Here is a 14,808-nt window from a genome sequence, read left to right as displayed (position 1 = left end):
TGCTGTACTTCCTCAATGGGTTTGAATACAAGATGGATATTAGCGCAGTGTTGTAATGCGTGAGTTGCTTTCTGGCTCGGATTTGAGGGGTTTCTCCGAAGTCGCTGAAAACACTTGAAACAGAGGTAAATACTGGGTTCTACAGGGCTAAACAGATAGGCTGGCTAGCTACATAATGGCCGCGTCTAACGAAACACGAGTATATCACGTACATTCTAACCTCAATAGAGCGACAGACACTTACAATACTCCCGGAGGCTTCAAAAGTCTTGACCAGAGATCCTCCCTCGATTTTAAAAATGTACGCCTGAGGAGAAGCATGTCAATCAATGTCCATCAGAAGCACAGGTTCACAAGGACACACACACACACACACACACACACACACACACACACACACACACACACACGCATGCACGCACGCACACACACACACGCACACACACACACAAACACACACATCCATAGATTTAAAAGCAATAATACAGATAAAATACTAAATACTAGTGCTGTCAGTTAAACACGTTATTAACGGCGTTAACGCAAACCAATTTTAACAGCTTTAATTTTTTTAGCGCGCAATTAACGCAATTCTTTTTTTTTTTTTTCTTTGGCTCAAAACAAAGAAGCAGTAGCCTGACTGCTATGTTCAAGGCAGTATGTTTGTATGTTCATCATTTAATTGCACTATAGGCTTTTTTTTTTGTATCGTCCTGTTTTGATCAGTATATGCCAATGTTGTTATCAATCAAAAAACATTTGACAACGCAAGCCGATGCACTTCTCCATGTTGATAAGAGAAAAATTAATGGGACAAAGAAATCAGGGGATATTTAGCATAGAAAAAACATTTGCGATCAATCGCGATTGCTCGCGATTAATCGTGAGTTAACTATGACATTAATGTGATTAATCGCGATTAAATATTTTAATCGCTTGACAGCACTACTAAATACTAAATACTACAGTAATCCATACCATAATATTAAGGACATAATGTAAGAGAGCCAGGGGTCCTACCTTTCCACTGCCGCTGTGCTGGGGGGCCCCAGCGGCCACATCCATGACGTTGGGGGCTGAGAAGTGTCCTGCGGTCACCGCGTAGCCTGCACCCAACCAGAGACACGCCCTTACTGTGAGTCCACGGGACACACTGTGTGTGTGTGTGTGTGTGCGTGCGTGTGTGTTTGTGTGTTAGTATATGTGTGTGGGTGTGTGTTTAACTGTTAATGCGTGTTTGTGTGTGCGAGCATTTGTGAGTGTGTTTGTGTATGTGTTTGTCTGTGTGTTAGAGTGTGTGTTGTGCATGTGCAGGTGGGTATGATGTGTGTGTGTGTGTGTGTGTGACAGGGTATGTGCGTGTACGTGCAGGCGGTCGTGTATGGGCGGGGGTGTCTGTGTGTGCGCTTGCGTGTGCGTGTGTATATGTGTGTATTTGTGAGTGTGTGCGAGCGAGCATGTGTGTATATGTTTGTGTATGTGTGTATGTGTGCGAGCATGTGTGGATATGTATGTGTGTGTATGTGTATGTATGTTTGTGTATGTGTGCATGCGTGCGAGCGTGTGTGGATATGGATGTGTGTGGATGTGTGAGTACTATGTGTGTGTATGTGTGTCTGCGTGCGAGCGTGTGTGATTCCCATGACAGGCCCGGGCTGCCTCACCGAGGTAGCTGAAGTGATCGGATTGCACCTCCTCCTTGTTGAGGTTGTAGGAGGTGTTGGAAGACATGTTGTACACCTTGATGGTTCCAGTCCAGTAGTAGGACCCCGGAGCCCCCATTACCACCAGCTCCTGAGCACACACAGAACCACACAGAACCGCACACACACACACACACACACACACACACACACACACACACACACACACACACACACACACACACACACACACACACACACACACACACACACACACACACACACACACACACACACGAGAACCCCCACAGACACAAACACGCACACATACAAAAAACAAAGAAAGAAACACACAAACACGCAGGCACATACACAGACAAAGACACAAACACACAGACATGCACACGCGCGCACGCACACACACACACACACACACATACACACACACACACACACACACACACACACACACACACACACACACACACACACACACACACACAGAAAGACTTGTTTGAGACCGATTGTCTTTGACGCAGATCATTTTCCTAGCCGTACTGTAAAAACACTAAGAACACAGACTGGCACCCGCACAAACACAGAAAATACCTACACACTCCCAAACACACACACACGCGCGCTGACACACCAGAGGGTGAAGTTCTGGTTAACCATCGACCGCAGACTGGGTCGCACTATCTGACTCCCAACCACATCGCCAGGATAAAGAGCAGCTGTAGCAGACCACTTTGATGTTCCCTCTTTCAGGAATCCAGGGCCTCAGTCGAAAATCATAGCTGTGAACTGGTCTCGGTCACGGCCTTATGCTCATTGTTCTCAGCAATTAAAGACCCATAACCAGAAAGGAAATACAGAGTGGTGTGAAGAGGCCTTCCACTGACTGAGAGAGAGAGTGAGAGAGAGCAAGAGCGAGAGAGGGAGAGGGAGAGGGAGAGAGATTGAGAGAGTGACGGAGTGAGGGAGAGATTGAGAGAGAGAGAGAGAGAGAGAGAGAGAGAGAGAGAGAGAGAGAGAGAGAGAGAGAGAGAGAAATAAAATAAATGACATCTTGTTTGGTTCTATTTCCTCTCACCTGAGCTCCTATTTTAAACATTTCTACGCGAACCTCAAACCAACTTTACCATATTTTCTTAAGAGCGCGATACTCAACATTGTACTCGATACCTTAAGAAATAGCTACCAACAAGCACAATGTTGTCCGTGCGCTGTGCTGTGATATATAACATCTGCAGTGAGTGAGTGAAAGACAGACTCCAGCAGCTTTCTGTCTGGCTATGGTTCCTTCAGAATACCTGACATTCTGCGGGGGGAGAAAATTCTGTAATTTAAAAAGCGAAAAACAGTGGTGGCATGTTGTTTCGGGGTAGGGTTATTTCATATCCGAGTTGAATTGTACAACGCAAACTCTCTCAAGAATCCTCTAAAAAGTCTCTTGTGAAATACATTCAAAACAAATATGAGGAGGTTTTAGTGACGTCTCACAGGCTGAAGTCATTCACAATTTAAGTTACAATTTACATGATTTATTTTGAAACCCGATTCCAGGTGGTGGATTCAAAATGTTTATCCAAGCATTATTGTAAGAATACTAAGTGTAACAAACTGCGGACGGTAATTTAGAAAGCAAATACAGCAAATTACAGAGCAGAGTAATACGCTCAGTGGCAAAGTAAATATTTTGTTTAAAATAATACCGATTTTCAAACTCTCCATGTAAGCGTTGTAAGAAAATTGCAGTTCAATTGACTAACCTTCGCACAAAAATATCCAAATATCAATCTTAATATTCAGATCGCGATCGAGCAAGGAAACCTAGCCATAAGGAATGTGTGTGTGCCCTCTACGGCCAAGGAAGTCAAAGAACCAATGATCCGAGACATGCTTACATTAATCTTGAACATGTGTCCTCAATTGAGCATAACTGCAACCTACGATTTTAGAAGACTTCCAGCACATGTTTGCCCAGGGCAAAAATAAAGGACGTACTGTATCACTACCGTGTTGAATACAAAGCCTACATTAAACTGACGGGTGACATCACCTTCACAATCTAGCAGGTTTTCCCGTGTGTCCGTTTGACCTCCGCTGAACTAAACGGCGTGTTGACTCCGCCTGACTTTTGCCCCAGCTGCCTCTGGTGATTTAGCCAGACCCCTCCTAATGTCAAGGCCACATCCATCGCCTCTTCTAACATCAATGCTATCAATGCTAATGCCGATATCAGCGCCAACCTTTCCGAGATCTTACACCGACACACACAACTGTCGTAACCAGAGGGGCCTTACGGGGAGAGGAAAGACGGAGGATACGAGTCTGCTCTCTGCAAGTAGGGCACAGTAGTGGGAAAGGAAACTTTATTTTCCTTCATTATTATCTCTGCTGGAGGCGGGCCAGGGCCGGCTCTGCAGTGCCTGTAAACAAAGACCCAGAGGAGCGAGAGGTCTCCGCTGCTTTCATTCCCACCTCCCAGCTCGTCCACGGGGGTTGGACGGCACACAACGTTTGACTTATTCCCCCCCCCCCCCCCCCCCCCCAGAGGCTCACATGTTTAACAAAAGAGACGTATGGTAAACTCTGTTATTCTTCCCTTCAGACACAGTGCGTGATGTCAAAAATCCCCGTGATTCAAAGTCAATCCCAGACATTACGGTTGGAGGAGAGTAATTTGTGTGCCCAGGGGATGGTGGGGTCGGCCAGAGTGTTTTTAGTTTTTTTTGTCCCCGCTCGGAGAGAACAAACGCGGCATAACTCGTGTGTCTCGCTTATCGGCCGACACCCCGAAGCATCCGCTGACATCGCCGTCTGTCTGGCGCACGCCTCACGGACGCTACCGTGGACCTCCGTTGTTGTCCAGAAGAGATAATAAAACATGGCAGCGCAGCCTCGCTCCATTACAGTCCATCGCTTCCCCACATATCTGGCGCGCTTGGCTTGTGTAAGCGCCTGTCTAGACAGACAATACGCGAGAAGAAGGAAAAACAAATACTGCTTTTTGCTCGTCTACTCCAGACGTGAGCAACAAGGAAAACATCAGCTCCTGAATTATGCAGGCTTTGATCCCTGAGAAACGACACTAATGACGAAATAAATCCAAACACACTTAAAAAGGAGGGATTCTTTTAGAAAGGCGAGCTCTATCTAAAGCCTCGTCTGAGAGTTGACGGATTGAATTTTTCCGTGCGTGAAATATAAAGTCTGCCTGTGTTGACACCCACACGCGCACACACAAGAACCGATACAACCACCGAGCGAGGTTGGATAAACAGATGTGCGAAACGATCGCTGGGTAAAGGTTGTTATTGAAGAGGCCTTTCACCGGCCTTCCCGGACTGGACACAGAGCAGACGGGCCCCAACACATAGGGCCACCTGAAGGTGGCCGGGAAGAAAACAGGGGTATGGCGTGGGGTTCATTAGTGTGTTGTGCGTGTGTCGACACTGACCTCTGTGAACACCCCCGCTATCCCCGCTTGGCACGATCCGTGCTCCTCTCCGTACTTCTGCTTATGGTCTGAAAGAGAAAAGTAACAAGAACGAAAAACCACAAGTTATTTCACCCCAGCCAGCGTTCACTGGAGTTTTTCCTGCATTCCATATGGAGCTAGTCAAAAGAGAACGGGCCAATAGGAGACCAGGGACTAGGAATCAGCCAGCAATAAGAAAAGGGGGGGGGGGGGGGATGAGGAAGAAAAAAGGGGGTGCAACGGCATATGCAATATGAAAGTTTGTCATGGGGGTGTCTGCCTCTCTCACGTTACTGAAAATATTGAGCTTGGACCTGTTCCGCAAATGAACTGTACTTGAGGCCCCACGCAAGGCCTGTAGTGTCCAAGAGAGAGAGAGATAGAGAGAGAGAGAGCGATGGAGAGAGTGAGAGAGAGATAAAGGTGGAGAGAGTGAGAGAGAGAGAGAGATGGAGAGAAAAAGAAGAGGAGAGGAATTGAGAGAGATGTGAAGACACAGGAAGCTAGAGAGAGAAAGATAGGCAGAGAGAGGAAGAGAGATGGGGAGAGAGATACAGTATAGCTATAGAGGGCTACAGAGGGTGAGAGAGAGGGCGGGGGCTCCGAAGGAAGTGAGAAGCTGACCTGGGAGTTCAAATCTATATTAAACTGAGAAGCTGACCTGGGAGTTCAAATCTATATTAAACAGCCTCAGAAGAAAACCTCTCTCGGCCACAAATCATCGTTACGAGAAAGAGCTTCACGGACTCCATTGTTTAGAGAAGTGAAACGTGATGGCAGTTGTGGTGAAGTCCGTGGGGGTGGGGGATGACGGGGGGTCAAACAGGGAGATTTCCTCAGCAGTGGCTCTAGTCTGCAGTCCCACCTTCAGACCGGTTTCATGCGGTCGTTTGGAAATCCAAAGGGGTTTCACAGAGGGGACTCTAAACCCGTCCCTCTGCGGTAGAAGACATGTCCACGGTTCACACTTCACATGCGGACACGCGGACCACATGTCCCTCCGATTACCAGGCCCGAGTCTGGCTGGACAGAGTGGAGGTGTTCATTGAGAAGAGGGTAAGGGGACGAGACACAGAGGTAGAGAGATATAGAGGGGGGGGGAGAGAGAGAGATAGTGGAGAGAGAGAGAGAGAGAGAGAGAGAGATAGTGGAGAGAGAGAGAGAGAGAGAGAGAGAGAGAGAGAGAGAGAGAGAGAGAGAGAGAGAGAGAGAGAGAGAGAGAGAGCGAAAGACAGTTGAGGGACAGGAAGCTGAAGATGAAACTGAAAGAGGACGAGGGAGGGCAGAGAATGTGCTGTGTGTGTGTGTGTGTGTGTGTGTGTGTGTGTGTGTGTGTGTGTGTGTGTGTGTGCGTGCATACACTTCAAGGCTGCGCTGCCTCTCGTTTACATCGTTGAAACACCCGTCAGACAACAGAGAGCAGGGTGGGGCTGCCATACCTCACATAACATAGCGAAGGCCACAGAGATCATGTGCACTCGTCGCAGAATTCTTCCCTGGGACGAGGGCACACTGCCCGGGCTTAACACCTCCACCCTCACCCCCTCACCCCCTAACCCTAACCCCGGTGAATTATTTTGGATGAAAGATATTATGGCGCTGGCTGGTGTTAGGCCTACAGGTAGGCTGCTGACATTGGGGGATTGAACCCGGTACGTTTTCGCTGGGAGTCGAACACCCTAGTCACCTCCTTATCCTGCCTTCGTCATAATGTTACTTTAGCTTCACCAATGCATCTTCTAAAAGCCAGTCTGTCTGTCTGACTATATGTGTGTGTGAGTGTGAGTGTGAGTGTGAGTGTGAGTGAGTGAGTGAGTGAGTGAGTGAGTGAGTGAGTGAGTGAGTGAGTGAGTGAGTGAGTGAGTGAGTGAGTGAGTGAGTGAGTGAGTGAGTGAGTGAGTGAGTGAGTGAGTGAGTGAGTGAGTGAGTGAGTGAGTGAGTGTGTGTGTGTGTGTGTGTGTGTGTGTGAGAGAGAGAGAGAGAGAGAGGAGAGAGAGAGAGTATGTGTGTGTGTGTGTGTGTGTGTGTGTGTGTGTGTGTGTGTGTGTGTGTGGGTGTGTGTGTGTGTGTGTGTGTGTGTGTGTGTGTGTGTGTGTGTGTGTGTGTGTGCGTGCGTCTGTGTGTGCGCGTGTCCCCGCCTTACCTTCATAGCAGGGGATGAGCGCCCTGTTGTGGCCCTGCAGGTTGGGGGGATGATGGAGCAGTATCCGTGGGGCAGGATGTGCTGCTCCTTTTCGTAGAACACGTTCTTCCACCGGTGGGCGCAGGCCTGCACACCACAGAAGGGGGGAAAGTCCTCAGAATCACACTGCGTACACAACCCCACCCCAGCAGGGCTTTGACTTTTGCCCAAAATCATATTAGAAGTTTGTTTGTTTATTAATATTAATATTTGAATATGTTCGAACATTTATTAATCATATTTTGACCATGAAATGCCTTCAGTAAGACCCGGATTGGCTTCGTGAGGTTTGTTTACCGGCGTTGCTATGGTTACCGGTCTTGCGTGTTCCAACGGTTTATTAGGTTTCTAATAAATCACTGTTTATCAACAGTGTTTATCACTGTTAATCAATCAATGCTTCATTCACTGCCTCTTCCGTGGTCATTACAATATCATGAATAGACTGCGTCGGGTTCTCCGACGTCTCTCCCTCTTGGCCTGCCCAAAACAGGTTCCAATATTAAGGGCTGCCTAATATGCGTTCAAATTTTAAATAATTTTTTGATATTCGAATTATCACAACCATTCACTCACACATTGACACACCGACGGCGCAGTCGACCCTCAGGGCGACAGCCGGCTCGTCGGGAGCAGTCAGGGTGAGGCGTCTCGCTAAGGGACAACTCAACACTCAGCTCGGTGGAGCCGGGGATCGAACCAGCAACCTTTCAGTTACCATCCAACCCGCTCTAGCTCCTGAGCTGTCGCCCTGTGATGTCACAGATCGATTGAACTAATCATGGTTTACGGGACTCATTCATAATGACAGTGTCGCCAGGGTGACTGTGTCTTGATAATAATAATGAGACCCAATTAGATAAGAAGAGCGCCTTTCGTTTGGTTATCAAAGACGCTCTGCTTAGTGCAAAGAGGCCAAGGAAACGAAGAATGTTTATTTGTGAATAAATATTGAATATTTTAAGACACTCACAGGAGTCTCTCTCTATATTAGAGAGAGAGGGAAAGAGAGAGAGAGAGAGAGAGAGAGAGAGAGAGAGAGAGAGAGAAAGAGAAAGAGAGAGAGAGAGAGAAAGAGAAAAGAGAAGAGAGAGAGAGAGAGAGAGAGAGAGAGAGAGAGAGAGAGAGAGAGAGAGAGAGAGAGAGAGAGAAAGAGAAAGAGAGAGAGAGAGAGAGAGAGAGAGAGAGAGAGAGAGAGAGAGAGAGAGAGAGCTGGAGCCAGGGTGTCTCCGTGTGGCGGACAGATAAGCGCCACTCAGTGAGGGGGGAATTAAAGAGCGTCTGACTGTGACCACGACATCCACGCTCTGTGGTGTCACCGTCCCAATTACCATTCAGCGTGGCCCGGCTCCCTGCCCACCCTCTTAGAGGCAGTGGGAAGGGGAAACCTCCTAGCATGTCCTTTGGTCAATGTTTCCCCAAACTCGAGATCGTTCCCCTCCTCGGCAGCTCATCCGAGCCATGTGGAGGCAACCGTGGAGGAGAGGTTCAGCACGAGTTCAGCGGCCATTTGTTACATACAGTGAACCAGAGTAGAAAGAGAAAAGGAAATAGAGTAGGTGGGAATAGATCCGATCAGGGCACTCCCCTTCCCCTAAGGGTTCTGTATTCTTATATTTTTGGCGCACAATAACTCAAGGGTGAGATATCCAATGCAGCACTTATTTTTCAAAATGATGCCCTGCACTTTCTATTCTCATATAAGTAGCGCGTACTAGCTTCATGTTTGTCTATGGCCAGGTCTATCAATTCGATAGACTTCTACGATTCTGTTGTGTTGTCTTGTTTGACACCAATGTTCCGCGATCAATCCAGTCGTTGAACTTTTGACTGAAGATTATATTCAAATTTATGAATTAAACAACTGCATTCCGGTGATAATCCAACACTTTGTCATGTGCTTCAGACTTCCAAGGCACTGCTTGGTTTACTTTAACTAAACCATAATTTAGCTCATTTCCCTTCAGCTTGGTGGCGCTCTGTCTAAACAAATACAGAAGTTCTGCATATTCTGGCACCCAGATTTCCTCTAGACGCGCATATAGGCCCATCCATAATTAGAATTACTAATCTGTGATAGCACAACACAACAATTGTTCCAAACTCCCTGGGCTACAAACTGACGGAGTGCGGGGAAGGGCCCTTTGAAATGTTTGAAAGTGAGGAAAAGTGGTGCTGCCGGAGAGAAGGGGCTGTTTTGGCTTTCCCTGACAGAAGCGACCATGTATGGCGTGGTGCTGTTGTCATGTTCTCATTCTGCCTGCGAGCCCATTGGTCATGAGCGAAGCCTCGGCGCGGACGAAAAAACACACAAGAGAAACGATGTAGCTCACATCTGCCAAGCAGCCCTTCACTCTCACTCTGTCTCTCTCTTTCTCTCGCTCTCGCTCTCACTCTCACCCTCTCTGTCTCTCTCTCTCTCTCTGTTCGTTCACTCTCCACCCGCGCTCACTCTTGCGTGGAAACGTGAGCACCATTCGGATGAGGTACACACCAACAGCAGCCTTTGGGAGAGGCCCTCGAACACGTGGCTGCAGAAAAGCCCCCGCCTTTCATGTGTCAAACAGCAGCGAAAGAGAGGGAGGGAGGGAGGGAGGGAGGGAGGGAGGGAGGGAGGGACGGCAGCACCACAGTTTATGCATGTACTTATTGCCGTGTGCGATCTAGGCAGACAACAGCTCCAAGATGTTCAGCAGTTCTGACAGACAAGGAGACTCAGGGGTTGAAAAAGCATAGGGGAAAAAAGCGTGCCAGTACATTCCGCGAGGACCAAAAGAACAAAAGGGAAATCGGCGGTCCAAACACAACCCAGAACAAACACATTCCCTGGAGTTCTTAAAGGAACCAGGTACTGTTCTGTGGATTGACTCTGAGGAGTCAATCCACAGAGGGTTTAAAGTTTTAAACACACCTGTCAGGGGGGTTTACAACAGGGAGAGGGGGGTGCAAACGACAGGCTGCAGACCCCCTAGAGTACAGTTCAGAGAGAGAACAGTGGCCTTTGGACTGTCCTGGGGGACAGCGAAGTCCCTCTAGAATGACACGTCTTTCGCCAGCCCAAAGTGCAGCAGTATGTGTGTGTGTGTGTGTGTGTGTGTTTGTGTGGGTGTGTGTATGTGTGTCTGTGTACATGTGATTGTGTGTATGTGTGTTTGTGTGTGTGGGCTTGTGTGTATATGTTTGTGTGTGTATATGTGTGTCCCTATGTGTGTGTGTGTGTGTGTGTGGTGTGTGTGTGTGTGTGTGTGTTGTGTGTGTGTGTGTGTGTGTGTGTGTGTGTGTGTGTGTGTGTATATGTGTGCGTGTGCTTGTGGGAGGGGGGGGTGACATTTAATGACAGGCTGTACTGGACGGGGCCAGCGGCCGTGGGGGACGCAGCCTAAACAAACCGGGCCAGCTGCCCTATGATCTCTGAGCAAACACCCGGGCGAGCACCTCTGGGACTAGCACCAGCAGCTCCCCTGCTACGTTCCCGCCCGGCCTTGTTTTGTTTTTGTTTTTTATCCTTTGACGACCCCCCCCCCCCCATCTCATCCGCAAAATTATTACATCACCTCCCGATCCCGGGGTAAATGTTTAACGGCGGTCGTAGACACAGCGACAAATCCATCAAATGTTTGCAACTCGTCTACCCTGTCGTAGAATGTAAATGGACTGCGTTTATACAGCGCTTTTCTAACCATTGGCCACCCAAAGTGCTTTACAATATTGCCTCACATGCACCCAGTCACGCACATATTCACGGCGGAGAAGCCATGCAATGCGACAGCCAGCTCGTCTAGAGCAGTTAGGATTAGGTGCCTTGCTCAAGGACACCTCGACACTCAGAGCCGGGGATCGAACCAGCAACCTCCAGGTTACCAGCCAACCCGCTCAGCCTCCTGAGCTACTGCCACCCAAACAGCATTTGATAGAGCCTAATGATGTAACATTGCGTTGAACTCTGCGATGAGCCAGCGGAATAAAGAGAAAGAAAAGGGAAAAAGGAGCAGTTTGATCCCTGTGAACAGCTGTGGTCAAACAATGCGGTCGATCAGTGAGGCCTTTGTAACAAAGATATCTGCATCATCCGACTGGGTTCTGTGTGTGTTTGAATTAGGGCTCGGTGATTTGGCCTAAAAATAAAATATCCGATTTTTTCAAACCATAGCCGATTATCTAAAAATCTAGAAACGTCAAATATAGATATTTTGTAAGTTTTGATTTTTTTTGAAGATTAACAATGATTAACCAAAGGAAAATATCGTTGCCACAGACTTTAGGCAAACTTTAGGCTCTTTTAAAAAGATTGATTGGCCATAAATTTGAATTACGATAAAAAATTGATTAATCGCCCAGCTCTAGTTTGAATACATTATTTATGAAGGGGAGGCCACATGGTTCCTATTAAGAGCACTCACCAGTATCTGGCCGTTGGGCTTGTCCTGGCGGGCCAAGCTCACTCCCATCCACTCATCGTCCCGGTCGCCGTGGCACGTCTTCCCACAAGACTCCCTCTGCTTGTTTCCTGCAGCAGACACCCGCACGCGCACACACACACATAGACACACACACACACACACACACACACACACACACACACACACACACACACACACACACACACACACACACACACACACGGAAACACGTGGGCACACACACACACACACATACACATACCCACACACAGACAGACAGACACACTTGGCACACACACACACACACACACACACACACACACACACACACACACACACACACACATAGACAGACACACGTGGGCGGAGACACACAGAGACACATGTGGGAGCACACACACACACACACACACACGTGGGTGAACGCACATAGACATATACACACAAGTGTGCACACACAAAGGCACACAGTAAGAAACACACACACACACACACAGACATAAACACACGTTAGGTACGAAACAATGAGGCCACTTTTCATTGACTTGCTTGACTCACCAGGTCAGAGGATGTCGGATGCAGGTCACGAGGCAGCTATTGTCAAGCTACTGGGCCTCGCCTCTTAATCTCATCCCAGCAGAATTCCCAATGATGCGAATGCCATTTGACGTCAATAATATTGCGCAATCAAATTCAACCACTCTAGGCTGCCTATATGTGCATCTTGAAGGTGCTGGAACAAGTTGCAATTTTGAGAGTCTGGGAAAACGAAAAGTCCCGTTTAAGAGCGTTTATTTTATCTGTAGAACTAGCATTGGCAGGACGTTTTGTAAAAAGCCACAAATGGGCTCAGCTTCAAGTGACATGAACAGTGCAATCCATCATAGTCAAATCTTTACACACAAGAACAAAACTGTTTCTAAATCGACGTCTCTTTCTCTGTACCAAGACAGAGTGGAGTCCCTATAATACCGTGTAGGATCTAACCGCACCTAATTTTGAACAATCTTTCATAGGATTACAAAGGACCACCAGGACTCAGATCAGATCACCCGGACGATGTCATCCATCTACTGGGTCTCCAGTGGGGCATACAGGGGGGCCCCTATCCCCATCCCTGCCCCAGATGCCTGGGTCTGATGTTGTGGTGGTCGGCTGTGACACGTTGAGTGATGGGTTAATCTCGTGGCCTCCACTCTCACCATAACAGAACAGAAGTAGGTCGAGTGGAGGGTGGCGTCATAAAACGGTTGGCCCAAACAGTGCCTGGAAAATATTAGCTAATCGTATTTATCTAAATATCTATCTAAATATTTTTGTAAAAAGAGGTCTTCTGGTTTTTTAAGTTTAGACGGCGTATATAGGCCAAGGGAGGAGGTGTGTGTGTGTGTGTATGCGTCCGTGCGTGTTTTGTGTGTGTGTGTGTGTGTGTGTGTGTGTGTGTGTGTGTGTGTGTGTGTGTGTGTGTGTGTGTGTGTGTGTGTGTGTGTGTGTGTGTGTGTATGCGTGTGTGTGTGTGTCTGGTAGTGGGGGGGGGGGGGGGTAGTGTGATAAAACAAAGCAGATGCGTGAGGAGTTGATGAAGAGCCAGGAAGAAGGAATCTTAAAAATAAACCAACAGAGCCTCCCCAGGCGGTTCTTCGTGTGCCGGAGTAAATATAGTTTGATTTTTCTTCAACTTTGTGTGTCCTACGTGGGCAGCAGAGGATGAACTTCTGCAACTTTCTGTTAACTAGTCCCACGCGTTCTTACAAACGGTTCGAGCTTGCGTGGTGCTGAAGCTGCGTGTGGCAATCTACAGCATATCAACGGGGGCGTTTGACGAGGTCCCACAATAGCGGCGTCCTGCCTACCTTCGGTCGGTGTGTTATACTTTACTGACCTCTTCCCAGGTCCATCTCGGTGCAACGGTGTTCCGGGTTGCTATGAACACGACACTTGTACACGGCTCCAGGCGTGTGCACGGAGCTACTGTATGAAGAGTTGGCCTTCGGCGCCCCGACCAGTACCCTGCAGAAACACATGTACCAAGGAGGCGGTGCATGACTGTCATTCACTCCCCTGTACAGCTCTATTCATGGGGAGGTATACAGTAGGCCTGTGTTTTTTCATCGAAATATTGTAACGCATGAGATATTATCTTAAGAGATGTGGCCTAGGCGTGGTTCATAACTGACAGCTGTTGAAACCGACGCCTATAAAAGGTGGATCAAACATTGTGTTGGCCAAATGAACAAGGTTTAAGTGTAAATTATGAAAAATATTGGGAACTGTTTAATTCAGTGTATCTAATAGGCCTTATGTTTTTGACAGTAGCCACAGGAGCATGCAAGTGCAACATATGGTTTCAGAGTGGCTGGATATCATTTGAGGAAGGAAACAGACAGATGGACACTTCTCATAAAGTTAATGCCTCTCATAATTAACATTCACAGAAACCCAAGTGATAAGGAGAGCGTGAGTAGAAGTAGGTCAATAACGTTACATTATGAAACAATAGGAGCATGGGACTCACCAGCGCGTATTGTTGTGATAATGCTGCAGCACAGAGTACCCGAAGAAACTCGACTCAGGTCCACGGAACACTATGGGATGTTCTAGATCAATGTTGTACGAATAAGCGAGGGAAATCCAAAGAAACGCGCAGAAAACATGTCGTACTCCCGTGGTGAGGGTCAGCGGTGGAGCCATCCTCCTGCACATTACTTATAGCAGCGATACGTACCCCAAAAAACAACCAAAAGTGAGGAATTGTCAGCGCACCGCAAGTTAAACAGTTGCAAAAGTTAACATCCGATTGTTTCAAGTCTACCAAAGTCAGGAAGATGGAACTGCATGGGTTTTTTCAAAGTTTCTGGTGGAGAAAAAAAAAAGGGAATGGTCCGGTCCTGGAAGAAACGGTGCGTCAACTCTCCATTCTAGTACGTCAATCTGCGAGAGCTGTTGCACACAAGATCCATGTCCCGGCGATGAATGCGGTCACGGTGTGAGGGGCGACTGGTTTGAAGCGTCGAGCATCACATTTCAACTGGGGTTTCGGGGCTGAGCTCACCGCCGGGCCGAGGGAGCTCTGCTGCCCTCTATCGGTGGTCAGTGAGT

General features: G+C 47.9%; 1 protein-coding gene across 1 annotated transcript in view; it reads right to left on the bottom strand.

Annotated features, from left to right (window-relative positions):
- Window positions 1–14,736, bottom strand: part of itga9 (integrin, alpha 9) — a 47,205-nt gene extending 32,469 nt beyond the window's left edge. The window contains 9 exon segments of the mRNA XM_060073344.1: window positions 245–307; window positions 1,021–1,106; window positions 1,665–1,794; window positions 5,107–5,174; window positions 7,271–7,315; window positions 7,318–7,396; window positions 11,710–11,816; window positions 13,592–13,719; window positions 14,225–14,736. Of these exon segments, the coding sequence (XP_059929327.1) occupies window positions 245–307; window positions 1,021–1,106; window positions 1,665–1,794; window positions 5,107–5,174; window positions 7,271–7,315; window positions 7,318–7,396; window positions 11,710–11,816; window positions 13,592–13,719; window positions 14,225–14,412 (894 nt within the window). The 5' untranslated portion in view covers window positions 14,413–14,736.
- Between the last annotated feature and the right edge of the window lie 72 nt (window positions 14,737–14,808).

This window comes from Gadus macrocephalus, chromosome 15, assembly GCF_031168955.1.
Source record: "Gadus macrocephalus chromosome 15, ASM3116895v1".
Lineage (NCBI taxonomy): Eukaryota > Metazoa > Chordata > Actinopteri > Gadiformes > Gadidae > Gadus > Gadus macrocephalus.
The sequence above is the reverse complement of the archived record's forward strand: the minus strand, read 5'-3'. Positions and strand labels throughout refer to the sequence as shown.